Genomic DNA, 14,756 nt, shown 5'->3' on the forward strand with positions numbered 1-14,756 from the left:
CCGGCCCCATCCCGCGATGTAAGTTGACGGCAGCGCCGCGGTTTTGCTCTAAAAAAAAAAAACAAAAAAATGAGTAATATCAGAAAAAAAAAAATGCTAAATAAGCAAAAAAAAAAAATGGAAAAAAAAAATTCCTATAAAAGCGGAAACGTGGGGAGCGCCGGGGGGGGGGTCGGGGGGCGGCGGGCGCCGTCGTGGGGCGCTAACGCGGGGTCCCCCCCGCCCCGTTTGTCTCTCCGCAGGCGGCGAGCTGGTGCTGCCGGCGTCGTCCCCGTCGCCCTCCGGGGTGCCCCCCGCGCCCGCCGCCTGCGGCCCCGACTGCGAGGAGCCCTCGGGCTTCGCCTCGGGCGAGGCGGGCGACGCCAACCTCGCGCCCGCCGACGACGAGGACTTCGCGGGCCACGGCGGCGACATCGCCGCCTCCCGCCACCGCCATCGCGACAGCGACGACGAGGAGGACGTCGCCACCGCCGACGGCGTCACCCTCGCCGCCGCCGTCACCGTCCCCACCGTGGTGGCCGTGCCGTTGCCCGGTTTGGTGCCGGCGGGCGAGCGGCACCCGCGGGAGGGCTCGGCCGGCAGAGGGAGGGTGACGGCCGCCCCGGTCACGCGCCGCCCCGTTGTCCCCACAGCCGCCGCGCCGGGCGCCGTCGAGGTGGTGCGAGAAGCCGGCGGCACCACCGGGATGGTGGTGGGCATCGTGGCGGCCGCCGCGCTCTGCATCCTCATCCTCCTCTACGCCATGTACAAGTACCGCAACCGCGACGAAGGCTCCTACCAGGTGGACCAGAGCCGCCATTACATCGGCGCCGCCAACGCCGCCAACAGCGCCGCCGCAATGGCCGCGGGGGGAACCGCGGCAACCGCCAACGGCGCCTCCGCACTGGGGAACCCCAAGGAAAAAGCGCCTCCCGCGCCCCCAAAAGCGCCCGGAAAGGCGCGGCGCAACAAGGACAAAGAGTATTACGTCTGACGGGGAAGGGGGGGAAGGACACCCCGAAAAGGCTCCGAAATGGGGCTTTGCCACCCAAAAAAAGACTGTACCCCCAAAAAAAATGGGGTGATCCGCCCAAAACAGGTTCCCCCTCCCCCAAAAATGGGGTGATTGGCCCAAAACAGGCTGCCCCCCCAAAAAAAATGGGGTGCTCGGCCCGAAACAGGCTGCCCCCCCCAAAAAAAATGGGGTGCTCGGCCCGAAACAGGTTCCCCCTCCCCAAAAAATGGGGCTGTTTGACCCAAAACAGACTGCCCCCCCCCAGAAAATGGGGTGCTTGACCCAAAACGGGGTGCCCCCCCCAAAAGAATGGGGTGCTCAGCCCAAAACGGGGTGCCCCCCACCAAAAAAAGTGGGGTGCTTGGTCCAAAACAGGCTGCCCCCCAAAAAAAAGTGGGGTGCTCGACCCAAAACTGGGGTGCCCCCCCCAAAAAATGGGGTGCTTGGCCTAAAACAGTCTGCCCCCCCCAAAAAAAATGGGGTGCTCAGCCCAAAACAGGCTGCCCCCCCCTAAAAAAAAGAGGTACCCCTCAAAACTGGGTCCACGCTCCACAAAAGGGGCTGCCCCCCCCCCCCAAAACAGGCGCCCCAAAAAAAAGGGGGTCCCCACCCTTCAAAATGGGTCTACTCACCCCAAAAAATTTGCCCCCCCCCCCAAAAATGGGGCAATTCCCCCCCAAACGGAGCTGCCCCCCCCCCCCCAGTGACACCCCCGTGGTCCTGTGTGCCCCCCCCACCCCCCCCCCCCAAAAATAAAGGGATAATGGGGCGCAGGGGGTACCCCCCCACCCCTTGGGGGGCACCAGAGGGGCCCGGGGGACGCGCCCCCCCCCCCCCCCGTGTGTGGGATTTGGGGGTCCCCCCCCCCCCAAAGGCCCCCCCGTGCCCCTCAATGGGTTTTTTTACCGCCCCCCCCGCGGCTCCTTCCTTTGGGTTCGTTATTTTATAATTTCTCCAATCCCCATTGGGGTCCGGGAACCCCCAAACCCCCCCCCCGGGGCACCCCCAAAACCACCCCCACCCCCAAAACTGAACCCCCTGACCCCCCCCCCCCCCCCCGGACCCCCCCTCTTCGCCGCGCACAGAGGAATACACGGTTCTATACTTCGTACGGCGGCTGCGCCTCTTCCTGCGACCCCCCGGGAACCCCAAAACCCCCCCGGGAACCCCAAAACCTTCAGGGGCCCCCAAATCCCCCCCTGGGACCCTCAAAACCTTCAGGGACCCCCCCAAATCCTCCCCTGGGACGCCCAAAACCTTCAGGGACCCTCAAATCCTCCCCCGGGACCCCCAACATCCCACCCGGGACCCCCAAAACCTTCAGGGACTCCCAATATCCCCTCCCGAGACGCCCAAAACCTTTAGGGACCCCCAACATCCCCCCCGGGACCCTCAAAACCCTCAGAGACCCCGAACGTCCCCCCCGGGACCCCCAAAATCCTCAGGGACCCCCCCAAACCCCTCCATTCCCCCCCCCGCGGGACCCCCAACTCCCCCATTTTTCCCCCCCAGACTCCCCCAAAGCCTCTCTCGTTCTCCCCCGAGGACCCCCTAAAAACCCCATGACCCCCCCCCGAACCCCTCAAAGACCCCCCCAAAAGGGACCCCCATTGCCCCCCATCCCTCCCCCCCTTCCCTCCTGGGACTCCCCAAAAACCCCTACTTCCTCCCACCCCCCCCGGAACACCCAAGCACCCCGAAACTGCCCCCTTCCCCTCCCTTTCCCCCCAAATCTCCCCATTTCCCCCCATTATCTCTCCATTTCCTCCCATTTCCCCCCCAAATCTCCCCATTTCCCCCCATTTCCTACTCCTTTTCCCCCAAATCTCCCCATTTCCCCCCAAATCTCCCCTTTCCCCCCTTTCCCCTCCAAATCTCCCCATTTCCCCCCCATTTCCCACTCCTTTCCCCCCATTTCCCCCCCATTTCCCACTCATTTCCCCCCAAATCCCCCCATTTCCCCTCTCCCCCCCCACCGGGGCTCGCTCGCTCGCTCCTCCCCCTCCCCTTATGGGCGTGGTCTGATGATGACGTCACACAGGCCCCGCCCCCTCCGGCCGTTTCCGGGCGCGCGGGAGCGGAACGCGGAGGCCCCGCAGCCCCTGACCCCCCCCGGGACCCCCCTCGGGACAACCCCCCCCCCGCGCTCATGGACGGGGAGGGCGAGGGGGAGGGGGCGCCCCCCGGAGCGGCGGGTGAGGGGGGGGGGGTCCCCCTTTTTGGGGGGGGCGGGGGATGGAAGTTGGGGGGGGTCCCTTTTGGGGGGTCGCGGGCGGGTAGGGGGGAGCCGCGTCGCTGATGGGGCTCTTTTAGGGGGTTCGGGGGTCCCCTTTTGGGGGGGGGCGGGGGAAGGAGGTTGGGGGGATCCCGGGATCCCTTTTGGGGGGTCCCTCGAGGTGGGGGGGGTCTCTTTGCGGGGGGTGCCGGGATCCCTTTGGGGGGTCTGGGGGGGCGTGGGAGGGGTTCCGGGGTTTCCTGATGGGGCTCCTTTAGGGGGTTCGGGGGGGTTCCCTTGGGGGGGGGTCCCTTTTTTTGGGGGGGGGGCGGGGAAAGGGGGTTCGGGGGAGTCCCGGGCTCCCTTTTTGGGGTTCCGGGGTTCCCTGATGGGGTTCCTTTAGGGGGTTCGGGGAGGTCCCTTGGGGGGGTCTCTTTTTTGGGGGGGGCGGGGAAGGGGGTTGGGGGGTCCCGCGGTCCCTTTTGGGGGTTCCGGGGTTTCCTGATGGGGCTCCTTTAGGGGGTTCGGGGGGTTCCCCCTGGGGAGGGGGTGTCCCCGTGTGACCACCCCCCCCCCCCCAGTGCTGCTGTTCCTGCCGGGGGGGGAGGCGCTGCCGCTGCCCCCCGAGCCCCCCCCGGGCCCTACGGCGGCGGAGCTGCTGCGGCGCCTGCAGGGGGCGCTCTCTCTGCCCCCCCGCGCCCTCGGCGCGCTCGCGCTCTGGATGAGCTCCGACAGCCTCGGTGAGGGGGCGGGGCCGAGGGAGAGGGGGCGGGGCTAAAGGGGGCGCGGGGTGAGAATGGGCGTGCGGCGGGATCGAGGGGGCGTGGCCATGGGGAGGGGAGGGGCGGGGCTAAGGGAGGGGCGGGGCTAATAGGAATGGGCGTGGTTAAGGAGGCGGGAAGGGGCCTGTGACCCCGTGTGCCCCCCATGTTCCCCCTTGTCCCCTATGTCCCCATCCCCATTTTCCCATGTCCCCCCTTATCCTCCATGTCTTTCCTTATCACCCATGTCCCCCTCTTGTCCCCCCTTTATCCCCCATGTCCCCCTCTTGTCCCCCCTTGTCCCCCCTTTATCCCCCATGTCCCCCCATCCCCATGTCCCCCTTGTCCCCTATGTCCCCCCTTGTCCCCCCCTTTATCCCCCATGTCCCCCCTTCTCCCCCATGTCCCCCCTTGACCCCATGTTCCCCCTTTATCCCCCATGTCCCCCCATCTCCTTGTCCTTGCACCCCTTGTCCCCCCTTTATCCGCCTTGTCCCCCCTTGTCCCCCATGTCCCCCCTTTATCCGCCATGTCCCCCCTTGTCCCCCATGTCCCCCCATCCCCATGTCCCCCGTTGTCCCCCCATCCCCGTGTCCCTCCTTCTCCCCCATGTCCCCCCTTGTCCCCTATCTTTCCCCTCTATCCCCCATGTCCCCCCTTTATCCGCCATGTCCCCCATGTCCCCCCCATCCCCATGTCCCCCCCATGTCCCCCATCTCCTTGTCTTTGCACCCCATGTTCCCCCTTGTCCTCCATGTCCCCCATCCCCCATATCCTCCCCATCCCCATATCCCCCCTGTCCCCATGTCGCCCCCATCCCCATACCCCCCATGTCTCCCCCTGTCCCCATGTCGCCCCCATCCCCCTGTCCCCCCCTTTTCCCCCTGTCCCCCCCAGAGGTGCAGCTGCAGCCGCGTCACCGCCCGCTGCGCTTGGCCCGTCAGTGGCCGGAGCTGCTGCTGCGCTTCAGCTGCGCCTCCCCTGCCGACATCGCCCGGGGTGAGAGACCCCCCCGGACCCCCATCATCCCTGGGACCCCCCTGGACCCCCCGGGACCCCCCAATCCCCCCCTGGGACCCTCAGGACCCCCCATGACCCCCAGGAACCCCCTCAGGACACCCCATCACCCCTGGGACCCTCAGGACCCCCCATGACCCCTGGGACCCCCCCAGCACCCCAGAACCCCCTCAGGACCCCCCAGCACCCCTGGGACCCCCCCGGGACCGCAGACACCCCCCGAGACCCTCAGGACCCCCCATCACCCCTGGGACCCCCCCCAGGACCCCAGAGCCCCACTCAGGACCCCCCATGACCCCTGGGACCCCCCCCTCAGGACCCCCCATCACCCCTGAGACCCCCCCCAGGACCCCCAGATACGCCCCCGGGACCCTCAGGACCCCCCATCACCCCTGGGACCCTCCCTGGGGCCCCCCAGATCCCCCCCCGATACCCTCAGGACCCCCCATCACCCCTGGGACCCCCCTGGGACCCCTCAGCCCCTCCTGACCCCCAAGTTTCTCCACCCCATAAGTCCCTCTTGATTCCTGAGTCCCTCTGACCCCCACGTCCCCCCCGACCCCTAAGACCCCCCCCTGACCCCTAAGTCACTCCCTGACCCCCACGTCCCCCCCTGACCCCCACGTCCCCCCCAGAGGAGCCGTGTCTGCAGCTGCGCAGGAATGTGTTCTTCCCCAAGAGTGAAGAGCTGGAGGTGAGGGGGGGCGCTATGGGGCAGGGTTATGGGGCGATGTGGGGCGCTATGGGGCAGGGATGGGGGTTACGGGGTGCTATAGGGCACCCCACGGCGTTTATGCTCCCTGGATTTCATAGGAACTGTTTTTCCTATGGGTTATAGGCAGGTGTGGGGCGCTGTGGGTTTTATAGGGAGCTATGGGGCGCCCCACGGTCTCTCTGCCCCCCAAGTGTCAGTGGAGCTGCAGCTGCTGTGGGACGACGCTGTTGGGTCAATGGGGCGCTATGGGGGATTGTGGGGCGCTATGGGGGGGTATGGGGCGCTACGGGCGATTATGGGGCACTATGGGGCGCCCCACGGTGTCTGTGCCCCCCAAGTGTCGGTGGAGCTGCTGCTGCTGCAGCTGCTGTGAGAGGACGCTGTTGGGTCAATGGGGCGCTATGGGGGGTTATGGGGCGCTGTAGGTCACTACGGGGGTTCGCTATGGGGCGCCCCACGGTCTCTCTGCCCCACAGGTGTCGGAGGAGGCGCTGCTGCAGCTGCTGTGGGAGGACGCTGTTGGGTCAATGGGGTGCTATGGGGGGTTATGGGGCGCTGTAGGTCACTACGGGGGTTCGCTATGGGGCGCCCCACGGTCTCTGTGCCCCACAGGTGTCAGAGGAGCCGCTGCTGCAGCTGCTGTGGGAGGACGCTGTTGGGTCAATGGGGTGCTATGGGGGGTTATGGGGCGCTGTAGGTCGCTATGGGGGGTTATGGGTCGCTGTGGGTCACTACGGGGGTTCGCTATGGGGCGCCCCACGGTCTCTGTGCCCCACAGGTGTCGGAGGAGGCGCTGCTGCAACTGCTGTGGGAGGACGCGCGGGCGCTGGTGGCCGCCGGGCGCTGCCCCACGGCGCAGCCCGAGGCGCTGCAGCTCGGGGCTCTGGCGCTGCGCCTGCGCCTCGGCCCCTTCTGCCCCACGGAGCACACAGCCCGCGGCCTGCGGTCAGTGACCCACAGTCTGACCCACAGCGACCCACGCCCTGACCCATAGTGACCCATAGCGACCCACAGCAACCCGCAGGACCCACGGCCTGACCCACAGCGACCCACAGCCTGACCCATAGCGACCCGCAGGACCCACGGCCTGACCCACAGCGACCCATAGTGACCCACAGGACCCACGGCCTGACCCATAGCGACCCACAGCCTGACCCACAGGATCCCCTGACCCACAGCGACCCATAGGAACCCACGGCCTGACCCATAGTGACCCACAGGATTCATGCCCTGACCCATAGTGACCCATGGCCTGACCCACAGTGACCCACAGGACCCACGCCCTGACCCATAGCGACCCACAGCCTGACCCACAGCAACCCATAGTGATCTGCAGGATCCACACCCTGACCCATAGTGACCCACACCCTGACCCACAGCGACCCATAGTGACCCACAAGATTCATGCCCTGACCCATAGTGACCCACAAGACTCATGCCCTGACCCATAGTGACCCACAGCCTGACCCACAGAATCTCCTGACCCACGCCCTGACCCATAGTGACCCACAGGACTCATGCCCTGACCCGTAGCGACCCACAGCCTGACCCACAGCGACCCATAATAACCCACAGGATGCCCTGACCCACAGTCTGACCCATAGCGACCCATAATGACCCACAGGACTCATGCCCTGACCCACAGTGACCCACAGCCTGACCCACAGGACCCACGCCCTGACCCACAGTGACCCACAGCCTGGCCTGTAGGATCTCCTGACCCACAGCGACCCACAGGATGCTCTGACCCACACTCTGACCCATAGTGACCCACAGCCTGACCCACAGGATCCCGAGCCACACCCTGACCCACAGCGACCCACAGCCTGACCCATAGTGACCCATAATGACTCACAGGACTCATGCTCTGACCCATATTGACTCACAGCCTGACCCACAGCCTGACCCACAGCCTGACCCACAGGATCCCCTGACCCACAGCAACCCATAATGACGCACAGGATCCATGTCTTGACCCATAGTGACCCACATGACCCACACCCTGACCCATAGTGACCCATAATGACCCACAGGATCCCCTGACCCACAGCCTGACCCATAGTGACCCACAGGACTCATACCCTGACCCATAGTGACCCACAACTTAACCTGTAGGATTTCCTGACCCACAGCAACCCACCCCCTAACTGCCCCCAATCTTCTCTTTGCCCCCTAACCATCCCCCCACCCCCCTAACCGCCCCCCCACCTTCTCTGTGCCCCCTAACCGTCCCCCCCACCCCCCTAACCGCCCCCCCTTCTCTGTGCCCCCTAACCGCCCCCCCAACCTTCTCTGCCCCCCCTAACCGCCCCCCACCTTCTCTGTGCCCCCTAACCGCCCCCCCCAACCTTCTCTGCCCCCCCAACCGCCCCCCCCTTCTCTGTGCCCCCTAACCGCTCCCCCTAACCACCCCCCAACCTTCTCTGTGCCCCCCAACCTTCTCTGCCCCCCCTAACTGCCCCCCCACCTTCTCTGCCCCCCCTAACCGCTCCCCCTAACCACCCCCCAACCTTCTCTCTGCCCCCTAACCGCCCCCCAACCTTCTCTGTGCCCCCTAACCGCCCCCAACCTTCTCTCTGCCCCCTAACCGCCCCCCAACCTTCTCTGTGCCCCCTAACCGCCCCCAACCTTCTCTCTGCCCCCTAACCGCCCCCCAACAGCCCCCCAACCTTCTCTCTGCCCCCTAACCGCCCCCAACCTTCTCTCTGCCCCCTAACCGTCCCCCCCACCCCCCTAACAGCCCCCCCCTTTCTCTGCCCCCCCCTAACCGCCCCCTAACCGCCCCGTTCCCCCCCAGGCCGCTGGTGCCGGAGGTGCTGCCGCCGCCACTGCCCCGCCGCTGGGGGGCGCTGCTGTTCGGCCCCCGCGCGCCCCCCCCCGAGCAGGAGCTGCTCACGGCCTTCGCCCGCACCCCCGGCCCAGAGACCCCCGGAGCCCTCCTCGCCCGCACCTTCCTGCGGCGCTGCCACGCGCTGCCCGCCTACGGGTGAGGGGGGGGAACCCCCGGGGACCCCCCCATGGGGACAGGGACACCCCCGTGGGCACAGGGACACCCCCGGGGACACCCCCATGGGGACAGGGACACCCCCGTGGGGACAGGGACACCCCCAGGGACCCACCTGGGGGGACAGGGACCCTGCTGGGGGGACAGGGACACCCCCGTGGGGACAGGGACACCCCCGGGGACACCTCCATAGGGACACGGACCCCCTCCATGGGGACAGGGACCCCCCCATGGGGACAGGGACACCCCCGTGGGGACAGGGACACCCCCAGGGACCCACCCGGGGGGACATGGACCCTCCCATGGGGACAGGGACACCCCGGGGACCCCCCCGTAGGCACAGGGACACCCCCGTGGGGACAGAGACACCCTCAGGGACCCACCCGGGGGGACAGCGGCCTCCCCAGTGGGACAGGGAACCCCCATGGGGACAAGGACACCCCCAGGGACCCCCAAATCTTCCCATAGGGACAGGACCCGCACCCCAGGGACCCCCAGAGCCCCTCCATGGGGACAGGGACCCCCCCATGGGGACAAGAACACCCCTAGGGATCCCCAAATCCTCCCATAGGGACAGGGACCCCCACAGGGACCCCCAAATCCTCCCATAGGGACAGGGACCCCCACAGGGACCCCCATAGCCCCTCCATGGGGACAGGGACCCCCCCCAGGGACCCCCAGAGCCCCTCCAGGGGTTCAGGGACCGCTCCCCATAGGGACAGGGACCCCCACCAGCGACCCCCAAATCCTCTCATAGGGACAGGGACCCCCCAGGGACCCCCAGAGCCCCTCCATGGGCACAGGGACCCCCCCCCCAGGGACAAGAACTCCCCCAGGGACCCCCAAATCCTCCCATAGGGATAGGGACCCTCCCCCAGGGACCCCCAGAGCCCCTCCATGGGGACAGGGACCACCCCCCCATGGGGACAAGGACCCCCCCAGGGATCCCCAAATCCTCCCATAGGGACAGACACCCCCCGGGGACCCCCCACTCCTGCTCCTCCAGCCCCCCCGGACCCCTAAGTCACCCCGGAGCCCCCTAAGTGCCCCCCAGCCCCCATGTCCCCCCCCGTCCTGCGCCCCCCAAGTCACCCCAGAGCCCTCAAGTGCCCCAGGGAGGGGTGTGGGGGGGGGGGGTGTGTCTGCCCCCCAAGTGCCTCCCCTGACCCACACATTTCCGCCCCCCAGGTGCGCCTTCTTCCCGGGGGCCATCGAGCGGCCGGGGGGGCTGCTGGGCCGGGGGGGGCTGCGCCCCGTCAGCGTCGCCGTGGGGCTGGAGGGGGTCACCGTCATCGACCCCCGCGAGAGGGTATGGGGGGCTGGGGGGGGCTATGGGGCAGGAGCAGGCCTGTTGGGGGGGTCTGGGGGGGCTATGGGGCAGGAGCAGGCCTGTTGGGGGGGTCTGGGGGGGCTATGGGGCAGGAGCAGGCCTGTTGGGGGGGGCTGGGGGGCTATGGGGCAGGATCAGGCCTGTTGGGGGTTGTCAGGGGGGGGCTATGGGGCAGGATCAGGCCTGTTGGGGGGGTCGGGGGGGGCTATGGGGCAGGAGCAGGCCTGTTGGGGGGGTCTGGGGGGGGCTATGGGGCAGGAGCAGGCCTGTTGGAGGGGTCTGGGGGGGCTATGGGGCAGTATCAGGCCTGTTGGGGGGGTCTGGGGGGGGCTATGGGGCAGGATCAGGCCCATGAGTGGGGCTGTGGGGAGGCTATGGGGCAGCTGTGGGGCATAGGGATGCTGTGGGATAAGGGAGGATGTGGGGCAGGGGCTGCAGTGAGGCAGCTGTGGGGCAGAAAGGGATGCTATGGGGCAGCCATGGGGCAGAAGGGGCTGCAGTGGGGCAGCCGTGGGGCAGAAGGGGATGCTATGGGGCAGCCGTTGGGCAGAAGGAGCTGCTATGGGGCAGCCGTGGGGCAGAAGGGGATGCTATGGGGCAGCCGTGGGGCAGAAGGGGCTGCAGTGGGGCAGCCGTGGGGCAGAAAGGGATGCTATGGGGCAGAAGGGGATGCTATGGGGCAGCCGTGGGGCAGAAGGGGATGCTATGGGGCAGAAGGGGATGCTATGGGGCAGCCGTGGGGCAGAAGGGGATGCTATGGGGCAACCGTGGGGCAGAAGGGGATGCTATGGGGCAGCCGTGGGGCTGACCCCCGGCCCCCCAGCAAGTGCTGCTGTCGCTGACCTACGCTGAGCTGTGCTGGGAGCTGGTGGGCGCCGTGGGGCAGGAGGACGGCGCCGTGGGGCAAGAGGACAGCGCCGTGGGGCAGGAGGAGCCCCCCCAGCTCTGGTTGGAGTTCGATGGCGACCACGACGGGGCCCCCGTCAGCCGCCTGCTGCGCATCTTCTCCCCACAGGTCAGACCCACGGCGCGACCCACGGCTGTGGGTTCTCTATGGGTTCCTATGGGCTCTATCGGCCCCTATGGGTGGGTCTATGGGTCCCTGGGGGTCTCTATGGGCTCTATGAGTCCCGGTGGGTCGCTGTGAGTCGCTATGGGTGGTTATGGGTCTTTATGGGTCCATAGAGGTTACTCTATGGGGCTCTATGTGTCCCTGTGGGCCCCTATGAGTTGCTCTATGGGTCGCTGTGGGTCTCTATGGGTCCTTGCAGGTCCCTGTGTGCTCTATGGGTCTCTATGGGTGCCTCTGTGGGTCTCTATGGGTTCCTCTATGGGTCCCTGTGGGCTCTATGGGTCCTTGTGAGCCCCTGTGGGTCTCTATGGGTCCCTATGGGTGCCTCTGGGGGTCTCTATGGGTCCCTGTGGGCTCTATGGGTCTCTATATGTCCCTATGGGTGCCTCTGTGGGTCTCTATGGGTTCCTCTATGGGTCCCTGTGGGCTCTATGGGTCCTTGTGGGCCCCTGTGGGTCTCTATGGGTCCCTATGGGTGCCTCTGGGGGTCTCTATGGGTCTCTGTGAGTGCCTTTGTGGGTTCTATGGGCGCCTCTGTGGGTCCCTGTGGGTCCCTGTGTGCTCTATGGGTCTCTATGGGTGCCTCTGTGGACTCTACAGGTCCCTATGGGTCCCTGTGGGTGCCTCTGTGGGCTCTATGGGTCCCTGTGGGTCTCTATGGGTCCCTGTGGGTGCCTCTGGGGGTCTGTATGGGTCCCTGTGGCCGCCTCTGGGGGTCTCTATGGGTTCCTCTATGGGTCCCTGTGGGCTCTATGGGTCTCTATGGGTGCCTCTGTGGACTCTATGGGTCCCTGTGGGTGTCTCTGTGGGTCCCTATGGGTTCCTCTATGGGTCCCTGTGGGTGCCTCTGTGGGTCTCTATAGGTCTCTATGGGTCCCTGTGGGTCTCTATGGGTCCCTATGGGTGCTTCTGTGGACTCTATGGGTCCCTGTGGGTGTCTCTGTGGGTCCCTATGGGTTCCTCTATGGGTCCCTGTGGGTCTCTATGGGTCTCTATGGGTCCCTGTGGGCCCTACGGGGCGCTGATCCCGCCCCCGCCCGCAGGCGCCGCTCATGAGCGCCCTCATCGAGTGCTGCATCGCCCTGGCCCCGCCCACCGCGCCCGAGGCCCCGCCCACCGCGCCCGAGGCCTGCCCCGAGGCCCCACCCAACGCGGAATTGTCCCCGCCCACCGCGCCCGAAGCCCCGCCCACCTCGGGCGCCCCCTCCCGGCGGCGGCGGCTGCAGCGCCTCCCGACCCTCGACTTCGTGCGGGAGGGTGAGGGGGGGGCACATAGAGGGGAGCCCCAGGGCCTGGAGGGGAATGGGGTGCAGGGGGACACCCTGGGGGGGGGCACTTGGGCTTCAGCGGGGGACCTGGGGGGGTCCCATAGGGCGGGGAGGTGGGGGGGAGGGCATTTGGGGGACCCTAGTGTGGGGGGGGCAATGACTTGGGGTCCAGGGGGGTCCCACGGGGTGAGGAGGTGGGGGAGAGGGTATTTGAGGGGACCCTAGTGAGGGGGGGGCGATGACTTGGGGTCCAGGGGGGATATATGGGGGTCCCACGGGGTAGGGAGGTGGGGGGAAGGGCATTTGGGGGGACCCTAGTGAGGGGGGGGCAATGACTTGGGGTCCAGGGGGGACATAGGGGGGCCCCAGGGGTGAAGGGGGGAAACAGTTGGGGTGTGCGGTGACCCCCTCTTTTCCCCCCTCAGGGCAGGAGCTGCGGCGCGTGAAGCCCCCCCGGCGCTCGGCGTCCTTCTTCGGGCGGGGGGGGGCGGCAGGGCTGGAGCAGGGCTGAGCCCCCCCACTCCTACTGGGAGCACTGGGAGACACCCCCCCACACACACTGGGAACACTGGGAGCCGCCATGCCCACTCGGACCCCCCCCACTTCGCCCTGCACCCACTGGGACTCCTCTGGCATGGACTGGGACCCCCCCCCGCCAAGCACAGATTGGGAGCCCCCACCCACCCACTGGGACTCCTCTGGGATCAACTGGGAGCACTGGGAACCCCCCAGCACCAACTGGGAAGCCCCTTGTGCCACCTATGAACCTCTTGGCACATACTGGGAGCACTGGAAGCTCCCACTGGGACCCCCCCAACACCAACTGGGAGCATTGGGAGCCCCCACCCAGCCACTGGGACCCTTCCAGCACCAACTGGGAGCCCCCCCTCACCCACTGGGACTCCCCAGCACCAACTGGGAGACCCCCAACACCCACTGGGACCCCTCCAGCACCAACTGGGAGCCCCCCAGCACCAACTGGGACCCCCCAACACCCACTGGGACCCCTCCAGCACCAACTGGGAGCCCCCCAGCACCAACTGGGAGCCCCCCAACACCCACTGGGACCCCTCCAGCACCAACTGGGAGCCCCCCAACACCCACTGGGACCCCTCCAGCACCAACTGGGAGACCCCCCTCACCCACTGGGACCCCTCCAGCACCAACTGGGAGCCCCCCCCACCCACTGGGACCCCCCCAACACGGACTGGGAGCACTGGGAGCCCCCCCAATAAAGTACCCATGGACATGGACGCCCCCACCATGAGTTTGGGGCCAATTCTGGGGGTTTGGGGGCTTGGGCGGGGGGGGGGGGGGGCAGTGCTGCCCAATGGCGCCACGTGACGGCGGCCATTTTAGACCTGACGAACACACGCGTGTGCGTCACTGGGGACGGGTTTGGGGCCAATCTGGGCAGTTTGGGGTTAAATTCAGGCAGTTTGGGGCAAATCCCCCTGGATGGGGGTAAATCCCACTGGGTTTGGGGTCAATCCTGCCATTTTGGGGGTAAATTCTGCTGGTTTGGGGTAAATCACGCAGGTTTTGGAGCAAATCCCACTGGGTTTGGGGTGAATCCTGCCAGTTTTGGGGTAAATTCTGCTGGTTTGGGGTAAATCCCACCGGTTTTGGGGTAAATCCCACCGGTTTGAGGTAAACTCTGCTGATTTATGGCAAATCCCACCATTTTTTAGTCAAATCCCGCCAGTTTGAGGCCAAATCCCACCACTTTTGGGGCAAATCCTGCTGGTTTCAGGTAACTCCTGTCATTTCAGGACAATTCCCGCTGGTTTTGCCACAAATCCCACCAGTTCGGGGGGGAAATCCCACCGTTTTGTGTTAAAACTTCTGGTTTGGATCAAATTCTGCCATTTTTGGGGGGATAAAATGCTTTTTTGGGGGTGGGGCGGCTGTTTTGAAGAGAAAATGTGGGGTTTTGGGGGTGTGAGCGGCTATTTTGGGGATAAAACGGGTTTTTTTGGGTGGTGGGGAGCGCTGAGTGTGGGAGAGGGGCTGCGCGGCCAATTCCTGAGGTAAAAATGTGGGGGAAAAAGTGTTTTTTTCTTGTTTTACCTTTTCCTTCTGGAAGGGGGGAGGGGAGTGTCCGCCATTTTGGGCCGGAAGAGAACGGGCGGGAACTGAGGGGGGGCGGTGGGCGGGGCCAATCGTACCAATCGTATCAATGGAGGGGCGTGGTCAGAACTGTTGCATCAATGAGGAAAGGGCGTGGTTAGGGCACTGCGGCAGCGATTTGTGGGCGTGGTCAACCCCGCGCATGCGCCTCCGCGCTCTGCGCCAGCCGGAGCCGGTTAGAACCGGCCGCGCGCGTGGGGGCCGTTTCACCGCGGGGGCCGCCTCAGCGCGTATCCCTCCGCCAGCCACC

General features: G+C 66.6%; 2 protein-coding genes across 2 annotated transcripts in view; both read left to right on the plus strand.

Annotated features, from left to right (window-relative positions):
- Window positions 1-1,161, plus strand: part of LOC128849872 (neurexin-2-like) — a 100,719-nt gene extending 99,558 nt beyond the window's left edge. The window contains 1 exon segment of the mRNA XM_054052539.1: window positions 243-1,161. Coding sequence (XP_053908514.1) covers window positions 243-973 — 731 coding nt within the window. The 3' untranslated portion in view covers window positions 974-1,161.
- Window positions 1,162-3,110: 1,949 nt separating this feature from the next.
- Window positions 3,111-13,531, plus strand: FRMD8 (FERM domain containing 8). Its single transcript, XM_054052467.1, has 10 exons — window positions 3,111-3,189; window positions 3,791-3,949; window positions 4,868-4,969; window positions 5,623-5,681; window positions 6,481-6,647; window positions 8,500-8,688; window positions 9,895-10,015; window positions 10,860-11,051; window positions 12,152-12,365; window positions 12,802-13,531. Exons 1-10 carry the CDS (start codon window positions 3,144-3,146, stop codon window positions 12,885-12,887), a joined length of 1,335 nt encoding a protein of 444 aa, XP_053908442.1. The 5' UTR covers window positions 3,111-3,143; the 3' UTR covers window positions 12,888-13,531.
- The last annotated feature ends 1,225 nt before the right edge of the window (window positions 13,532-14,756 follow it).

Source organism: Cuculus canorus, chromosome 34, assembly GCF_017976375.1.
Source record: "Cuculus canorus isolate bCucCan1 chromosome 34, bCucCan1.pri, whole genome shotgun sequence".
Taxonomy (NCBI): domain Eukaryota; kingdom Metazoa; phylum Chordata; class Aves; order Cuculiformes; family Cuculidae; genus Cuculus; species Cuculus canorus.